At 41.9% G+C, this 18,008-nt stretch overlaps 1 protein-coding gene across 1 annotated transcript in view; it reads right to left on the bottom strand.

Moving 5' to 3' along the window:
• STX7 (syntaxin 7) overlaps positions 1-18,008 on the bottom strand; it is a 181,598-nt gene that overhangs the window by 36,204 nt on the left and 127,386 nt on the right. The window contains exon 4 of the mRNA XM_085611566.1: positions 9,162-9,252. Within this exon, the coding sequence (XP_085467692.1) occupies positions 9,162-9,252 (91 nt within the window). The remainder of the gene's footprint in view (positions 1-9,161; positions 9,253-18,008) is intronic.

Genomic DNA, 18,008 nt, shown 5'->3' with positions numbered 1-18,008 from the left:
TGTACAATATGTGAAAACAATCATTTCACCATCTTTCAGTGCCTTTTGGGGAAATCGAGATAACGAACCCAAACCATTACAAACTACACCAGATGCATCGTTCCGCTTAGGAGGCCTCATATTTCATTGAACATCTCATTGAGTTAAATCTCTGAAAGATCACTCTCCTGTAACAACAGTATCTACCTTTGAGACTTACCGATACACTGGCAAAAGGAGAAAGACTTTGCGGTTGCTTAACTCTCCATGTTTCTTCTCGTAACATCCTTCAGCATCTCTCTGGCAAGCTCAGCCTCCGATTGTGTAATCATAACAGAATAGAAAGTACAACCCTTGTTCTTTAGCCTGACCCATGATTCATCCCTTTAAAATTCTGTCCCTCTACAATCATGATCCCATAACACCTGAGAAAAAATCCCCAATGGATCAGAGACTTTAAAAATCTCAATTATGATCCTCTGTAAATAAAATATTATTTACCCTACCATAATTACCACTAGAGAAAAGCGACAATGAACACGCATGTCAGTGTACTGAGACACAGCACCACAAAAACTGAATAAATAGACACTAAAGCTGGTCCCCTATGGAGCTTAATGAGGAGATGACGTTTGTTAATAAAGTGGACCACATATGGTATCACTATCCTCACTAAAAAAACTAGAAAGTCGATAAATTAGGGGGAAAAACATCTGCCAAAATGGCATATGTAAGACAGAAGATTCACCTAGCAAAACAAAATCCCTCCAAAAGTTTGGAAACTGCAAAAAAACATAACCACTCAGTTTTGATTTCTTTAAATAAACCACATTAAAACTTTGAGAAATATGGCATCTTCTTTAAAGAAATGGTGGGAACTACTGAACTGTCTCTTTTCAGCAGCCTGCAGATAAAATACAGTAAAATAACAAAACCTGATCTTTTCACTGGGTGGGGGTCTGATGTATTTACAGCAAGGGAGTTGGTAGTTTGACAGTCTGTACAGGAGTAGGGTGGCATACCTCATGACAAACACCAAGTACCCACACTGAAAGCAATACTTAAATAGGTCTAGTACATTGCCTTTTCGGAAAGTTTACAGTAAAATGTTGCTGTTCTGGTCGTCTCTTTGCTGACATGCGAGACACATTTTGGGGACATCTTATGTCTGTATGAGTACAGAAGGGGGAGTGGCCTTCTTGTGTCCTTTTCTGGAGGTATGTGTGTCTGTGCAATGAGGGTGGGGGTGAATGTATGTGTATATACATGCATATGTAGAGAGAAGTCACTAGAAGTGTGTGCGCAGTGGGGTAGGCTTTTCCCTGTGCAGCAGTCTGAATGCATGAATTTGAGTGTAAGTCACTAACCAATTATTCAGATGTCAGGGATTACGTACAAGCAAACCAGACACCGATTGTGCCCCAAGGTCTGTGAGTGGTCAGCCTTGGTGCAGTTTCTCACCAGAAGCATCCACAAAAGTAATACGAGGTACTCACTGCCAACTCTCTTTGAGACAGTGTGACTGCCAGCCATTGGCTTTGACAAAATACTCAACAGAGCTTGGAGGAGTAATGCAGTGCAGGGTAGGCAGGGGGCTGGATGAGGGTGTGAAAAATGATGGACAGCGGGAGGACGACAAGATGGGAAAAGCAAAACCATTGGAGGAAGGAGGGGGCAAGCTACACCACGGACGGTGGGAGGAGGGAGGGAGCAAGTAACAGTAGCAGTGGCGTAACGAAACGTGAGTAGATGGAGTGGGGCCCCCCACTCTCTGGACCCAGTAAGGAGATTGCAGGCCAGGTGTCCACCGTTCGTTTGCAGTGCCGGAGAGGCCCCCTAGAGCTTATCCCCCCCCCACACCGTGGAGGCTGCAGGGGCTATTGTTACCCCACTGCTTACTGCTAAGGTTTCTAGAAAACCGAACTCCGTATTTTAGAGTTATCTAGAAAATGCTAATTTGTATAGTAAACGAGAGCCCTAATCGGAATGCAGTAACCCTTATGTCCCTGGGTCCTGGTGCCACTGTTGGATGGACCCCCTCTGGTGCGTTTGGGCAGTGGTGGTACAGATGGAGAGGTACTACGCCTCCTGGAGCTTGCCCATACCTGATGACATGCCATCAATTTTGGCGACAGATAATTCAGCCACCAATTGACTGTCCTTTGGGCGTTCAAATATGTGAATGACATTTCCAGCTAACCAATGACTGTAGGTGGCAGGCTCATTTCCCCAGTGGGCATCGTTGCGCCACGAGTGCTTACAGTATGTTAAGATTTGCTTTCATTATGCCACAGAAAGCATTAGGAGGACACCATTGTGCCAAGTATTCCCACATAATGTTCAGACTTACCATCATTATGCATAATTAGATTTTCCCCATTATTCATTAATTATTAGTATATGTTTGAATATGCACATCCCTCAATAATCCTTAATGCGAGCTCAGAGTTGCATCATCACTCAGCAATCCTAACTGCATACCCAGATTTGCACCATCGCCCAGTAGTAATCAGTACATGCTGATGTTTTCACAGTCATTTAGAAATGTTGACTGAATGGCCACATTTGTAGCATCCCTCGAATTCTATTTTATGCATGGATTTAAATCATCACTGAAAGCTTTGTGCATGATCAGTTTTGCAGCTTCGCTGAGAAATATTGACTGAATGCACGCTTTTCAGAGAACTATGATCTTTACTTACTGCCATAAGCATTCAGCTCAAGCCTGGGCTTGAGCCATCTGATTCTACCAGTGCAAGTTTCTAAGGGACCATTTAAGTCACTCGTAACCCCCTAACACCTCTGCACACAGAGTTACCGGTATCCCGGGTATTGATAGCTTGGGAGAGAGCTAGAGGGTGGGATGTATGTATTTTGCTTTATTTCTTAATTGTCTAAGCTTCGTCACACAGTTAAATCTTTAAAAAAAACATTAAGACATTTACACATCACCGTGACCGCTTTTCTTGTCTCGGTTTCTAATTGGCAGCCATCCGTACATTACTGTTGCCCGTTACTCTGCCTGCACCGTGTTAGTGTTGGTAAATGAATGCTTTTAAATGGAATGTATCATTTCATTGTTCTCTTTCCAATGTGTTTTCATATGAAGTATGGAAAGTTGTTTTGTCTGTTCGTCGTCCTTCAAGGGTTCTGTCGGAATAAACTATCCCTACAGCTACAAGGTGAAATGTATGCAATGTACATTTCACAACTGAAACAGTAATACCTGATACAGTGTGAAACTGCATGTTACTTCAATCAAAAGGAGTATTAAAGTGGTGCAGACTGAGGTATGTCGTGAGCTGAGATAGAGTTGGGTGAGCCTGCATCGAGCTTGAAACCTGGATCTGGCTCAACTCGAGGTCCCACTGGAACCTTGAGCCCATAACCAGCCAAGCCTTCATGTGCCTTCTGCCTGCCACCCTCGCTCTACCTTTATGGACAAAGAGGTGAAAACAGAACCTTAACATTTGAGATAAAAAGAAGAGACAAACCGATACCCATTCAGTGAATGATTTGTACAAAATGTAACCAGAACACTTGGATTCAATGCGCCTTCCCCTGTAACTAAATTGTGTGATCTTAGGCAGATATTTCTTTTTACCTGCTTTTTCTTCACTATTGCATATGAAAGCACCTTCAAAAACGTGAAAACTGTCTTGCCTCTTAGTTCATTAATAGCACTGTTGCCAGGGTGGGTGCAGGGGCAGAAATGGTTATGAATTCAAGTTAAAAACTATCACTTTTGATAAGTACGTCTCAAACAGTGTTTCCATGTGATTTATAATGTCAAGAAGTATAGGCTTGTGCACGGGCTCTAAGAACCACCCAGACCCTTGGCTCGGCTCGGTCTTGGCTTGCCCTGGTAATTTGTTGGATTGCTCACCTCTAAATCGTGGATTCGTCTACCTACCTTCCGTGAGATCAGAGATTCAGTCATAAGTTATTGTCTGTTTACTACCTCCAAGTTCCATGTTTAACTTTCCAATGATGTGTTCCGAGGGAATAGTCCCATTGTTTCCCAATCCCCAAGGACTGAGCGCGTGCTCCAGCCTTCCGTAGGTGACCTTAGGCGTGACTGACGTGAGCAGTGGTTGCGCTGTGCCGTTGGATTCCACTACTTCATTCTATGACGTTTATCACAAAGAACATTGTTTCTTTCATTTATGGAGCAAATGAAACTTCGAGTAAAAGAAAGGTAATGGATATATTTATATGTAGATGTGTAGAACTGTGTCATGGAGTGCCGCCCCCTGGAATTCCTCAGGAGCTGTCAGGCAAGGATAAAGTGTTGAGGGGGCCCCCTGGAGCTCGAACAGGGGCCCCTGAACAGTAGACAATGGGAAGAGAGTGGGAAGGGGACAGGGCAAGCCCCGACAGTTGGGCAGGAGGGAGCAAAACAAACCACAACAATGGGAGGAGGGAAACACATGTACTCTTACAGAGTGCAACAAATAAAAATAAAAAATACCTCAAGAGCACGTGGCCAGAAGGAGGACTCTAGCCACAGACAGGAAGCTTTGATAGGTTCCATGGCAGGGACAGAAGCCACAGGAAGAACGCATCAGGGGGTGAGCAGCTGATAGAAAGCAGGGTGTGTGATCATTCAAAAGCAAGGAAACGAGCATGATGTGGATGTCAATCAATGGTAAGTGGTGGTAAGTAATGGACAGGCTCTCCTAAAGCTGGTTTTATATAGCTTTTGCTGACAGAGCATGCAACCAGAACACTTGGATTCAATGCGCCTTCCCCTGTAACTAAATTGTGTGATCTTAGGCAGATATTTCTTTTTACCTGCTTTTTCTTCACTATTGCATATGAAAGCACCTTCAAAAACGTGAAAACTGTCTTGCCTCTTAGTTCATTAATAGCACTGTTGCCAGGGTGGGTGCGGGGGCAGAAATGGTTATGAATTCAAGTTAAAAACTATCACTTTTGATAAGTACGTCTCAAACAGTGTTTCCATGTGATTTATAATGTCAAGAAGTATAGGCTTGTGCACGGGCTCTAAGAACCACCCAGACCCTTGGCTCGGCTCGGTCTTGGCTTGCCCTGGTAATTTGTTGGATTGCTCACCTCTAAATCGTGGATTCGTCTACCTACCTTCCGTGAGATCAGAGATTCAGTCATAAGTTATTGTCTGTTTACTACCTCCAAGTTCCATGTTTAACTTTCCAATGATGTGTTCCGAGGGAATAGTCCCATTGTTTCCCAATCCCCAAGGACTGAGCGCGTGCTCCAGCCTTCCGTAGGTGACCTTAGGCGTGACTGACGTGAGCAGTGGTTGCGCTGTGCCGTTGGATTCCACTACTTCATTCTATGACGTTTATCACAAAGAACATTGTTTCTTTCATTTATGGAGCAAATGAAACTTCGAGTAAAAGAAAGGTAATGGATATATTTATATGTAGATGTGTAGAACTGTGTCATGGAGTGCCGCCCCCTGGAATTCCTCAGGAGCTGTCAGGCAAGGATAAAGTGTTGAGGGGGCCCCCTGGAGCTCGAACAGGGGCCCCTGAACAGTAGACAATGGGAAGAGAGTGGGAAGGGGACAGGGCAAGCCCCGACAGTTGGGCAGGAGGGAGCAAAACAAACCACAACAATGGGAGGAGGGAAACACATGTACTCTTACAGACTGCAACAAATAAAAATAAAAAATACCTCAAGAGCACGTGGCCAGAAGGAGGACTCTAGCCACAGACAGGAAGCTTTGATAGGTTCCATGGCAGGGACAGAAGCCACAGGAAGAACGCATCAGGGGGTGAGCAGCTGATAGAAAGCAGGGTGTGTGATCATTCAAAAGCAAGGAAACGAGCATGATGTGGATGTCAATCAATGGTAAGTGGTGGTAAGTAATGGACAGGCTCTCCTAAAGCTGGTTTTATATAGCTTTTGCTGACAGAGCATGCACGCTATAGGAGAAACCTAAAAGGGAACTAAATACTTTCCAAGTACAACAGCACTTCCTTCTGTAATATGGTCTCTCGGACTCTGAACTGAAACAGGAATCTTCAAAAATACTACTAGACTCCAGATATCCATGAATCTGTTAATATATTTTTGTTCCTATATCCCCAAGTTTCATCCTATATGTATACTGTTTTTATTTTACTATTAGATGATTCCTGTTTGTAACTGTGTTTTATCTGGAGAATGAACCTATGCATAATATCCTGTCATCCAGTTGAGGACTGGTTATACATAAACCAGACCCTCCAGGATATTGTGGCATTGACTTGCAAATTTTGGGGCACAAAAGTAGACGTTTTGCGACATTATTGCAGCACTTTATTTTACACAGAATCATTCCTTTTCAGCCTTATTTCAATTGAAACTGTTTTAGCAGTGTACTCCACTTTGAAATAGGCATGTTTAAAGTGTCGGGGACTGTTTGTTTGCTATATTCTCCTTTGTGGCAACATTCTTTAGCATAGGTTAAAGCCAAGCACAATAACACAGGGTTGCTAGTCATCCTGCTTTTGGTGGCATTGTGCTGGCTTGAGGCTAGCCGTTGCAAATCGGAGCAATCTGCAGTAGGACACCAAATCTCTTCCTCAGGAGCCCTAGGGCGGGGGATCGCAGTGGGCTAAGGTGCATTGCCACAGTTTATATGAGCATGTTAAATATTGCAGTATTGTAACACACAACCATACTTAGCGTGTTGGTTGCAAACGTCACATAATCAGAGGAAATTCATTGCATACAATGGGAATTCCTTCATGCACCCTTCCCTCATTCCCCACATTTCCTTATTCCTTAACCCCGCCCCCAATCTTTATTCTTGTACAACCTTCCATTCTCTTCCACATATGGCTTCCTTCATGCTCACTTTTCTCTGCTGCATCCCGTTTTTCCCCGTCTGCTTCTATATTCAATTTTTCTTTTTCACTCTTTGTACCCTCTCTCTCTCTTCTTGTATCTATTCCTCTCTAACCTTCCTTTTCACCTTTCACTACTCCCAATCACAACCACCTCCTAAGAGTGGATTTTGTCCAGCAGAGCACTGTGGTGCTTGTGTACTGATCTCCAGTTGCCAGCAGTCTTTAAGGACATCTACTCAAAGAGAGGCCAAGAAACAGAAGTGTGTGACTGTGTTTCCTAGCATCTTTGGGACCCTCACTCAGGCCGCACCATTTCATCTACAGGTAGGTGAGATGATGTGCACAGTACACCACCTTAAAATGAATCACTTCTAGCAGGCCTAAGGTCTCAATGCAAGTTTGCTTAGAGTGGTCATATACTCTCAACTTGTCAACATTTGGCAGACAGGCAGCTTAACAGTACCAAATGATGAAAGATTGACATGGATCACACGATTTTTGTGGAGCTGGGACTCAACTCCAGGATTCCGTGCTCAACGGTTAGCATCATTGCTTCGCTCCATATATTTCAGTCACCCTGTTTACACACAAGCGCATGGATACTGGGGACACTTCAACAAAGCACGCCAAAAAGAGCTGTAGTTAAAAGATGCCTCAGTGAGGTTTACAATAAACAGTCGCTAACAGGGCCGGTTTAGGGCAGTGCGACTGGTGCAGCCGCACTGGGTGCTGACCTGTGGAGGGGGCACTGACCTCAGTGGGGGCGCTGTTTTGAGTAATAACTTATGATTGGAGAGAGGAGGGGGCACTTTTGCCTGGTGGTATGAGCAAATCCGAGGAGGTGGTAATGGGGTGTGGGGGGCGCCACAAATGATTGTCGCACAGGGCGCCACCAGCGCTAAAGCCGGCCCTGGTCGCTAAGGGGGCTCTCGTGACAGGAAATGTGGCCTGGATATGTTATTTCACATGAGTTTACTTTTGGGAAGTTTGTTTAAAGGGCAGGTCATTTGATAGTCCCAGTCAGTGCACTCATAAAATGTACACTAAAGGATGCGTGCTTGGATCTAGGTTATGGACTTTTAATTGTGAAGTTAAACAACATCCATTCATTCAACACTAACATTTTGATGACTGGTGTAGCTTTAGGTAACGCTGACAGCACAGCATCCAAATTGGGATTTCGGAGGTTCTCACTAGGACACGAAATTGACGGACAAATCTCCGAACTTCAGTATTCGGAGGATACCTTCAATATTCCTTTGGTGTTTTGACACTTCTGCAAGCAGTCATTTACCCAGAAATGCGTGCACTAGAGGTAAATAGTAAACAACAGTCCAACTAATAAAGGGGCATGCTTTTCTTACACAGTGCCAAAAGTGTGTAATCGAGATTGAGTTGCTCCGAGGTGTGCATAGGAGACACTCTTACAGAGGAGGCTTCAAACAACTGGTTAACAAATACTTTCTCTAGAGCATTTTTGCCAGATCCCGCACACATGTTCTTCCTTTCTTTCTGCCAAACTAAGACTGTGTTAGGGCGCCACCTCGCGGCAATAATGTACGAACTCCCTGCGTCTTTCTCCAGTCTCATTCATAAAATCTTGCTCATTTCGCTGGCACTTGTGTAAAAAAAAAAAAAAGCTTGGTCTTCTTACAAAACTGCTTATTTTGCAATTTTATAGCAAAACGCAAAATTCTGGAGGGTGGATAAACCTGCTACACATTAATAACGTAAAAAATAACTAACAGATCTCTCCTTTTGTAAGAATTTTTATTTCACCATTTTCTTGTTCATGAAATTAAAAGATTGTGAGAATTTGATTAGCTGTCTTCCACAGTGAAAACCACGATGTCATCAGCTCAGGCAGCGTCATCCTGGCAATATGACAGAACAACCACACTCAATTATGTAAAGCTCGGTTTCTCAATCCGAAGAGCAGCAGAAGACTTTTCACTTTTGGTAAACACAATCAGACATTTATGTATCAATGTGCTACCAGCACAATCAAAGCAATTTTTTTAAATAATACAATTGATTGTTTAGTCTCTGCTAGTCCTCCACACTATTTCTTTTTTAAAGCGTACGTTAAAATTAAAGTCTCCCAAGAAATGTTTGGTGTTAACTTGTGGAATATCTGAAAGCTATTCAGTTAATTCTGACGTACCAGAAGCTTCCTTGTTACTGACAGGAAACAATGGAATATTAGTCATCAGTTATTAAAACCCAAAAGGCTATAAAGACATTTTTATGAATTTTAGTCAATCTCCTAAAAATTCTCATATCGCTTTTAAACGTCAATCTTCTACACATAGGAGAATAACAACATATTCACTTTTGTGCACTATATTAAAAGATCCTTACCTGCTCACTTGTTGATGGTAGAGATGCAAACTCTTTTAGATACCGCTCTGTTTCTTTGGCAAGCTTGTTTGTTAATTGTATTTTCTGCTGACTGAAAAAAAACACATGCATTCATTATTTGATGCTAGAGACATATATTTAGGAACATGTTATGAGAGCTAGTTGAAGACCATTCTGAAATCGTGTGGAATTTGATTGAGCAGAGCCAGAAACTGACGTTCTTATATCAGATACATTTTCTTTCTCACAGTATACCTCATCAAGCAACGACCTATAATCATAATACCACTAAATTGTTTCTGATATTGATAATGGGGAACCTTCAGAAACCTGGATTCCAAAATATACTACAGTTCTACCCGGACCATAGATTAAAAGACTGCTAGTTTTGCACAAGATTTAGGATAGCTTTCCCAAGTTCCAGCAAGTTTTAACCTAAAGTGCCCTTCCCAAGTATTTTCTGTCTGCTGCCAATGGTACAGTTAAAAACAGGAGGTCAAAGAAAACTAGTAACACAAACCTGAAAGAACTCAAATTGTGTCTCAGACAAATTCTACTCTAAACCTTTTCCTTACCCTGTGGAGTACCACAGGGGTCTTCCCTTAGTCACACCCTTTTTACCGTTTATGTCTCCCCCCCCCGGTGGACCGGATTAATTCCTTCGGGTTCCAGCTCACTTCACATGCAAATGATACGCAAATTGTGGTGTCTCTGCTGAAGGAGCAGGAGTCGGGGTAAGAGGGTCCATGAATTTATGAACTCAGTCAAGATGTGGATGACCCAGAACTGCCTGAAGTTGAATTCGGGCAACACTAAGGACATTCTCTTTGGAAATAATGCCAATTTCTGGACCCCAAATTGGTGGCTGGAAGAATTAGGCACACTCCCAAACCCTACTAGGAAAGCAAAAAATCTGGGAGTTATAGTTGATGACAAACTCACTTGGGGGGACCAGATAAATGCGGTTGCATCTGCCAGCTTCCACCTCCTTAGAATGATCAAGAAAATAATTGCCTTTCTTGCCAGAGAACAGTCAACGCGTAGTTATAACATCTCTCATTCTATTAAGGGATGATTATTGCAACAGCCTCTACCTGAACATTCAAAAGCGACATTTAAACAGACTTCAACTGCTGCAAAATGCGGCAGCCAGACTCCTTACCGGCACACCAAAATTTGTATCTGTCTCCAAGGATGTCAAAAAGCTGCACTGGCTCTCAGTTATACAAAAGGTTCATTTTAAATCCTTGTGTACCGTTTTTGAAGCCCTTCAAGAAACCGGGCCAGAATATCTGAACCGTTGATTTCAGTGGCATGTCCCCAAAAGAGCCCTCCGCTCATTAGGAGCAGAAAGGTTGTCAGTACCCTCCTTTAAAAAAGCTAACTGGGGAGGGAGAAGTTCCGTCACCTGTGCCGCAAGGGCCTGGAACGAAGTTCCTATCCATATTAGAACTGCCACAGATCTAAAGGCGTTTTGTAAAGGATTGAAAACCTGGCCTTTCAGTATATAGGTTTCACATGTCAACCTTTGGGTAAACATCGTTTAACCAGAATCGTTTACACCGCATGCAATTACACCACGGTCATTACAACGACCACGTTGCAAAAACGCATGCCATTACTCGTCAAGTCGAAGTTGAATTTAAAATCCAACACCTTCCCTACGGTTGCACAGACTGGAGTTGGAATAGTAAATTATACTATTCCAACATCCAGCGACCCACCCCCCGAACAAGTCATTCCGACTTGCGGAGTAATGGCAGTCGTTGCTACAACGCGATCGGTATAACGACCGCCTTTTAATTGCATGCGTTTTAATTGCATGCGTGGTAAGGTGGTATATTCCAACCTCTGTTCAGAAGGCAGTAGCTAGTACCAGGACACCCTTGGGTAACCGCTGCACTTTAGAAATACAAATAAAATAACATAACATAAGTGGAGTAGCGAAGTGCTGGACTGTTGAGCAACAAAGCAGGGAACAGAGGACCCCTAAATGAATGTGTCTCAAGAACGATACATCTGGCGCCAAGTCAACTGTGGGTGTTGGGCTTGAGCTCAAGCCCTAAAAGAAGTAGACTGTTGGGTTCCAGGTATAGACAAGATGGGAAGACTCAAACAAAGGATGAAACAAATGAACACATTTTGTCAGAGGGACGGAGTATTGTATGTAAGCTAATTTTACAATGATTGAAAGAGAGAGAACACACACTTTAGCATTGGTAAGGTGCAGAGTCCTAAAGTGAAGGAAAAAGGTTTGAGGTTCACCTTGAAAAGAGGATCAAGTCCAATATAGATAGACCGATATCTAGACAGACAGAGAGCACAGGAAAGTGAGATGTGAAGAGATTCTAAGTATGCAATATATTAAGACATGCAAACGTAGTTGAAATAGAAAGAAATAGGGGATCATAGGAAGAGATATTTACGTAATATTAACAAATTATGTAGCTTGTAACTGACTACACAGTGTACTGCATAATATGTTCCTAGGGAGCACGAGTGTTCGGGTGAAAAAGAATAGTACTAGAGCACATGACTGCAATAAAAAACAATGATCACTGAGCAGCGGCTACGCATTTCTTCACGCATCATAACTCAGTTGTGACTAAGCTGAGCTTTTTGACAAAGATTTTCAACCAATTCAATCAGGAGGCAAAAATAAGGAAATTGGAATCTCTCTATATTATTGATCTGGAGCCCTTTGAACTGGATGGACTAAATAGCAGGGAAAAACTGATTGCATATTTACCATATTAGAATAATGTAAACTATATGAAAATATGCCTTTATTTTGTAACTGGGCTGCCTTTGAGTAGTTTTCATGCACAAAATGAAATCAGTTTTTTATTTTTTATCTTTTTTGAAAACATTACGACAGACTGGAGCAACTTATGTGTGTATTGCATTCAATGTGAAATGGCCCCAAAGCTCAACTTCTAAGAAGATCTTTTTTCAAATGATAAATACTCAGTGATACTTTGATTATACAAACATCAATAGTACTGGGCTTTTACATAATTGATTCCATTTAACATAACACTGAGGCAATACAATATTTATGAAATGGAGCTAAATAACATGGAACCGATTTAATATGTTTCCTGTCTGATCTTGCGATCATCAATGGTAAATTACATCGATTAAATGAATCTGTGTATGAATTTTAGCTCTATACGGAGGTTGACATTCCCACTGAAGCAGTATTGTAAACTTAACAGTAATATGTTTTGGAATGAACTATTGCATTCACACATATCTTGAAATGTGATTGTTCAGCAAGAAAAAAGCCTGCAATGTGATAGTCCATGTAACGTCTACTTTTTTTAAACCCAAATTAGCTTCAAAATCTGCTTTATATGCATGTTCCCTAGCCCAAACAAGGAAGCTGTACCCAACAAGCCAAACGCCAACCATCTTGCTCCTGCACTGACATGCAAGAAAGAGGAATACTCAGCCAATGAAACAAAGGTATACAGGATTAGATGATTGGCCAGTATGAAAGTACTTAACATTGACAATTTTAAAAGGAGGACAATGATTGGTTACATTCATTTTGGGCTACTAATGTAGCACAATACTACCAAAACCATGTCAGTAATTTAACTAGTCTGCACCTATGAATTTTCACAAGTAGTACAAAGACATGTGAAACACGCATTTCTCGTCACATGACAATGAAAGTCACTGGACAATTATATAAAAAATACAATTAGCTAAGTATTGTCTCACTGGTTGTTAGTAGTAAAAAGGTTATCAGGAAGCAATAGGCAAACAAACCACTATTCCCACCTAGCCATTCCAGAAAAACAATTGCTGGCCCTTGAAAAAAAATACACTTTCACAAAAAGAAAAAAGATTGGGAATAGAACTACAAGCCCTTATAATAAAAGTGTCCTAAAAAATCTGCTTCAAACTATTCCTTACTTAAGAAAAAGACGGCCAAACTGACACAGCTGATATATGTTCAACATATTGTGGAAAAGGCATTTGTTGTGAAAAGAAAACTCTTTATATTCATAATGAATCACATCAAAAACCTGAACTATTTCATTTCAACCTATAAACTATATAAATTATGGAAGATGAAACTGACACCAAAACGTCTGCAACATTTTCCAAGATACTTGGAGACATACCTCAAGCACCAAACCATATGTTCGTGAAGAGAGTTATCAACAGAATAGTTGTGTCCTTTCAGTCACACATGAAAGCCAGTGTTAAGAAGTCATACATGAGTAAGTAGTAGGCAAAAGAAAAGACCAAAAAAGACAGAAGAATTCATATATACTGACTATGATTTTGGAGAGGAAAACAACTCAAAACCCGTACATGAATGGAATTGCACTTCTATGTGAAATATTTAAGATGCATCTATTCTGAAGCTAAGGACATCTCTGAGAATGCATTAAAAGTTATCACAACTTAAAAAATGTAGCTACTGCAAACTTTATATGGCTGCCCATTTTGGACCATTTCTAAACTTCAAGGAAATTCTTTGTATTGTCTCAGAAATCACTTGAGTGATGCTCATCACACGTCATTCAAACATTTTTTAAAAAGTGTGCAGACATTCTACTTTGTGAAAATGATATTGTTGCAATTACAGCTAACTTATGCTCTACTTCACTTTCATCCAGCATACGCCAAAAGTAATACACATTACATCCAGTCTAAATACTTTGATGCGCTCTCTCACAATAGTAATTGTGCAGGGGTTTTCTTCACTCAAAATGAATGAATCAGAAAAAACATTAAAGGGCCTGGGCAATTACAAAATGGATATTCTTTGAATTGAAGAAACAATTTCAGAACTACCTAATCAGATTTGGATTTGTTGCTGAAGAGCACATTATAAGAAGCAAGTTAATATGATTGATCTTCTTGACAAAATAGAAAATGAGGAAAAATTGGCATGGAGAAATTTGACTCTCCATTTGCCAAAGAAAGATATGATGCCTGTGAACATCACCTAATCTGCATGTACTGCCTTGGAAAACTAGACTAAACTTGACGCCTTCATTTGGTATTCATAACAATTTGGAAAAGTATCTAATATCATCCTAACTACTGCAACTCAATTTATATGAAAACATTTTAATTTAAACAGTCCATCCCTTTTAAGCCATTGTTAGAATGCAACCAAAATCTGGAAAATTCAAACAAAAGAATGAGTGCATGCACTGAAAGGAAAAGTTGTTTTCATTCTATTCTATTTCACAAAAAACATAACCCCTCTTGGATTAGAACGCAAATCAGAGGAACCTTAATTTATTTTAGTCAATGGAGTACCTACAAATGACAAAAGTGTGGCAAGAATTATTAAGTACAGAAAAAGTTAAAAAAGAAATACACAAAAACATCATATACTACAAAGATTTGGACATAGCTAACTTCATCTAGTCTACATACTTCTCATTGGGAAAAGAAAATCGAACTGGACAATTTGAACAGATTACTAAGAAACAAGCTGAACTAATATATTCACATTATAGTCTACACCCACTACACTCCGGAGGAATGATGGGTGATGCTTTAGAACTCTATCATATGGGGAGCGCTAGGAGAGAGACAATTAGTGTATGGTAAGAAACACCACTAGAACCATGATGTTTTTCAAATGTATTCCTTATTTCAGCGGTTCCCAATCTGTGTGCTGAGGCACCACGGTGTGCCATCAAAACTTACCTGGGGCTCCGTGAACCGATGCACACCATACACACAGTTTGAGGAACCACTGCAAGGGAAGGGGTCAAAATGTGAGCCAAAGGGGGGTGTACAGTGCTTTAAACATACTGGACTAAAATGCATGTTAACTACAAAAAGATCTGCATCCATACCACAGGCAAGCAGATATATTTAACCAAAACTGCATTGCTATAGGTCTGGACCGCGCCTCATGCGGATCTTGCAAATTTTCGGGGAAACCTCTGGGCTGTATCTGAACCCACGCAAGTCTACGCTGTGGGTGTTGGGGGGGCGCGGGGTGCCTGGAGCCTGGGCGTCTGATCTGCAGATAGCGGTGGACGGGATTAAATATCTGGGAGTATTCCTGTCGATTGCGCCAGAGCTGTCGTGGGAACGGAATGTGATGCCGGTCTGGAGACGAGTCAAGGCGGATGTCCAGATGTGGACTCGTATGCCGCTGACAATATTTGGCAGGTCCGCCATCTTTAAGATGGTGGCTCTACCCAGACTGCTGTACCAACTGCAGAATCACCCCTATCCAATTCCACCCGTATTGTTTCAGCAGGTTGACTCAGTATTGGGTCGGTTCCTTTGGGCCTGTGGAAATATGGATTTTCCTGGTCAGTTATGTCCCCTATCTTGGACCCCAACGGTTCTATGTGCATGTTACAAGTACATGTATGTTTCCTCCAGTTCCAGTTATGAAGACGCAAACACATGTGCGTCCACCGTCAACATGTCCTCTTTCAGATCCGCCATGAATGGGCCGGATATTCCATTCCTAACTACAAAAGGCCACCGCCTTTATATGGTTCACTTATGCTATTTTTCAGTCCAGGCAAGTAGGCCCTGATTCTGTCATCAAGCTTTTCCTTCTTTCTGCCTCTGAAGCTCCAGTCTGAGTCTGCATCTGTGACCATGAACTTTGTCTCATTCCCTGCGCGGCTCACGATGCCTGACATCAGCTTGCTGCCTGCCAAGAACTGTATTTCACCTTCGAAATTATCTGCTCCGATCCCTGCCCAATGCATTCCTGTCTAGTAGTTTAAGTAAACATTCTGCCAGCTACCGAGCAAAGGCCCGGCTTCTCTGTCTTCATGCAAGTAATTCATAGCCCTGTTACTATGGAAGATTCCTGCCCTCGCATCTAGTGTAGACACTTAGACGCTTGTACACACACTAACAGTCAGTATAGTCAGTATAGAATAAGATTCTACTCTAAGAGACCTCTCTTTTGGATAAACATAGTTCTTTAAACATAGGATGTTAGATATGATTTGGGATTAGGTTGACTTGACCCTCCAGACTTCTGTCGCCACATGTAGAGCTAAATGTCAAGTCCCCTTCACCCCCTAGTTGCACGTCAATCACACGTCATGCTGCTGTACGCGCATCTCTGCCAAGTATTTCTGCTGACATTGCGAAATTATTTCATAGGTCCACCCATATGTGACATCACAACCAATGACGTTTCCTTGTTACACCCAATTACGCCTCCTTCAGCTACGCATGTAAAATGTTATCTTTGCTATCAATTGTTACGCCTCTTGCATTGGCTTCACTGTAATGCCTATTGTATAAAAGTGAATAATTATCAATAATGTATGTACTTCACTTCCTGAACCTTCGCGGTGATGGAACCTGGAGCAACCGATTATAATCGACCATTGGAATAAAGCCCATTCCGAACCTCTAATACCACGGATTCTGCCTCTTATTTACTGAGCTAATTTATTATGTTTCTGTATCAAATTAAGTCCCGGTAATTAAATTATTTACCACAAGAATGGCGCCCGAATAGGGACACTTTCTCATCTCACGCGCCGGTGGTGCGTTGCAGGCCCGGTCTCCTGCCACAGCTGGACGGACAACAACGCGTACCAGCAGGATTTCCTGTATCTCCCTCCGGTCAAGCGGGGGCGACTGAGGCTGCGATCAACACCCAGACGAGGCGGTGAGAAGTGCGAAGTATCCCGACCAGAGCCTAGCTGAGAGAGCAAGATCCGAGGTATACAGAGGCCCACCAGTTTCCGAAGTCCCGAGTCGAGTCCAGTTTCCGAAGTGTTCGAGTCGAGTCCAGTCCGGTTCAAGTTCAGTTCAGTTCCGTTCCGAGGCCTTCCGTTCCGAGCTACCCGGTGAGTACCATTACTGGGGAGGCGTTCTGGTGTGCACATAAGTTGTGCCGGTCCAGACGGGTTTGGGTACACAAATCCGGTCTGCACTGTTTTAGCAGTGTATCTGTACTGTTTAGCAGTACATCTAGTATATCTAGTATATAAATTCAGAATAATTCAGTTAATGCCGAGTATTATGTTCAGTAATTAAGTTTCCTTAGATCGTATCATCATTGTTGCTCAGGAATGTTAAATGTTAAATGTTTTTAGTACGTTCTGCATATTGTGGTATGAATGACTGTTCATTATTGTGATTACTGTATTAAGTTTGTTCAAGATCAAGTATCAGATCAGTTCTCAATATGCCGCTCTTTTCGAAATTAAGACAGATCACAACTAGAAAAGGGGTACTCGAAGAAGCTGTTCCTATTCCTCCTAGGGACACTCCAGGGTACTTCATGTATCATAAACACGGCTTAGACGCTATATTATTTCTTGATTTATTGGTAGACTACACTAAGGAATTACCAGAAAGTCAGAGGTGGCCCGCAGCTGGGACCTGGGATGCAGAGTGCATCATGAAAGTAGAGGAAGAATTATGGAAAAAGAAAGCTAGACAATCACAGAAAGACGCCATTGAATTATGGCGTAAAGAATCGTATAGACGTACAGAAAAAGCACGTAGACAGGAAGAGAAGAGTAAAGAGAATTCAAATGAAGTCCGAGAAAATCTATTAATTGAAGAAGGTGCACGAGTGAAATCAGAACAAGTAGACAGACAAAGACATGCCCTTATGAAGGGTATGTATCCCCTTCTGGCCGAGGGATTACCTAAGGCTACTGCGGGGATACCAAAAGACTTGCCACCCCCATTATTTCCAATAAAAGTACATCCTAAGGGGCATCCTAGAACCGCAGAAGATGTTTTTCTTTCCTCATATTTAGATGACGCAGCTCCCGAGTACGCTAATTCCGCCCCACATAGACCACTTGCCAGAGAGGTTCAACTCCGAGATCCAGTATCTGTATCTCTACAGCAACAAATTCC

This window comes from Triturus cristatus, chromosome 6 (genome assembly GCF_964204655.1).
Source record: "Triturus cristatus chromosome 6, aTriCri1.1, whole genome shotgun sequence".
NCBI lineage: Eukaryota > Metazoa > Chordata > Amphibia > Caudata > Salamandridae > Triturus > Triturus cristatus.
This window is presented reverse-complemented; position numbering and strand designations above follow the sequence as displayed.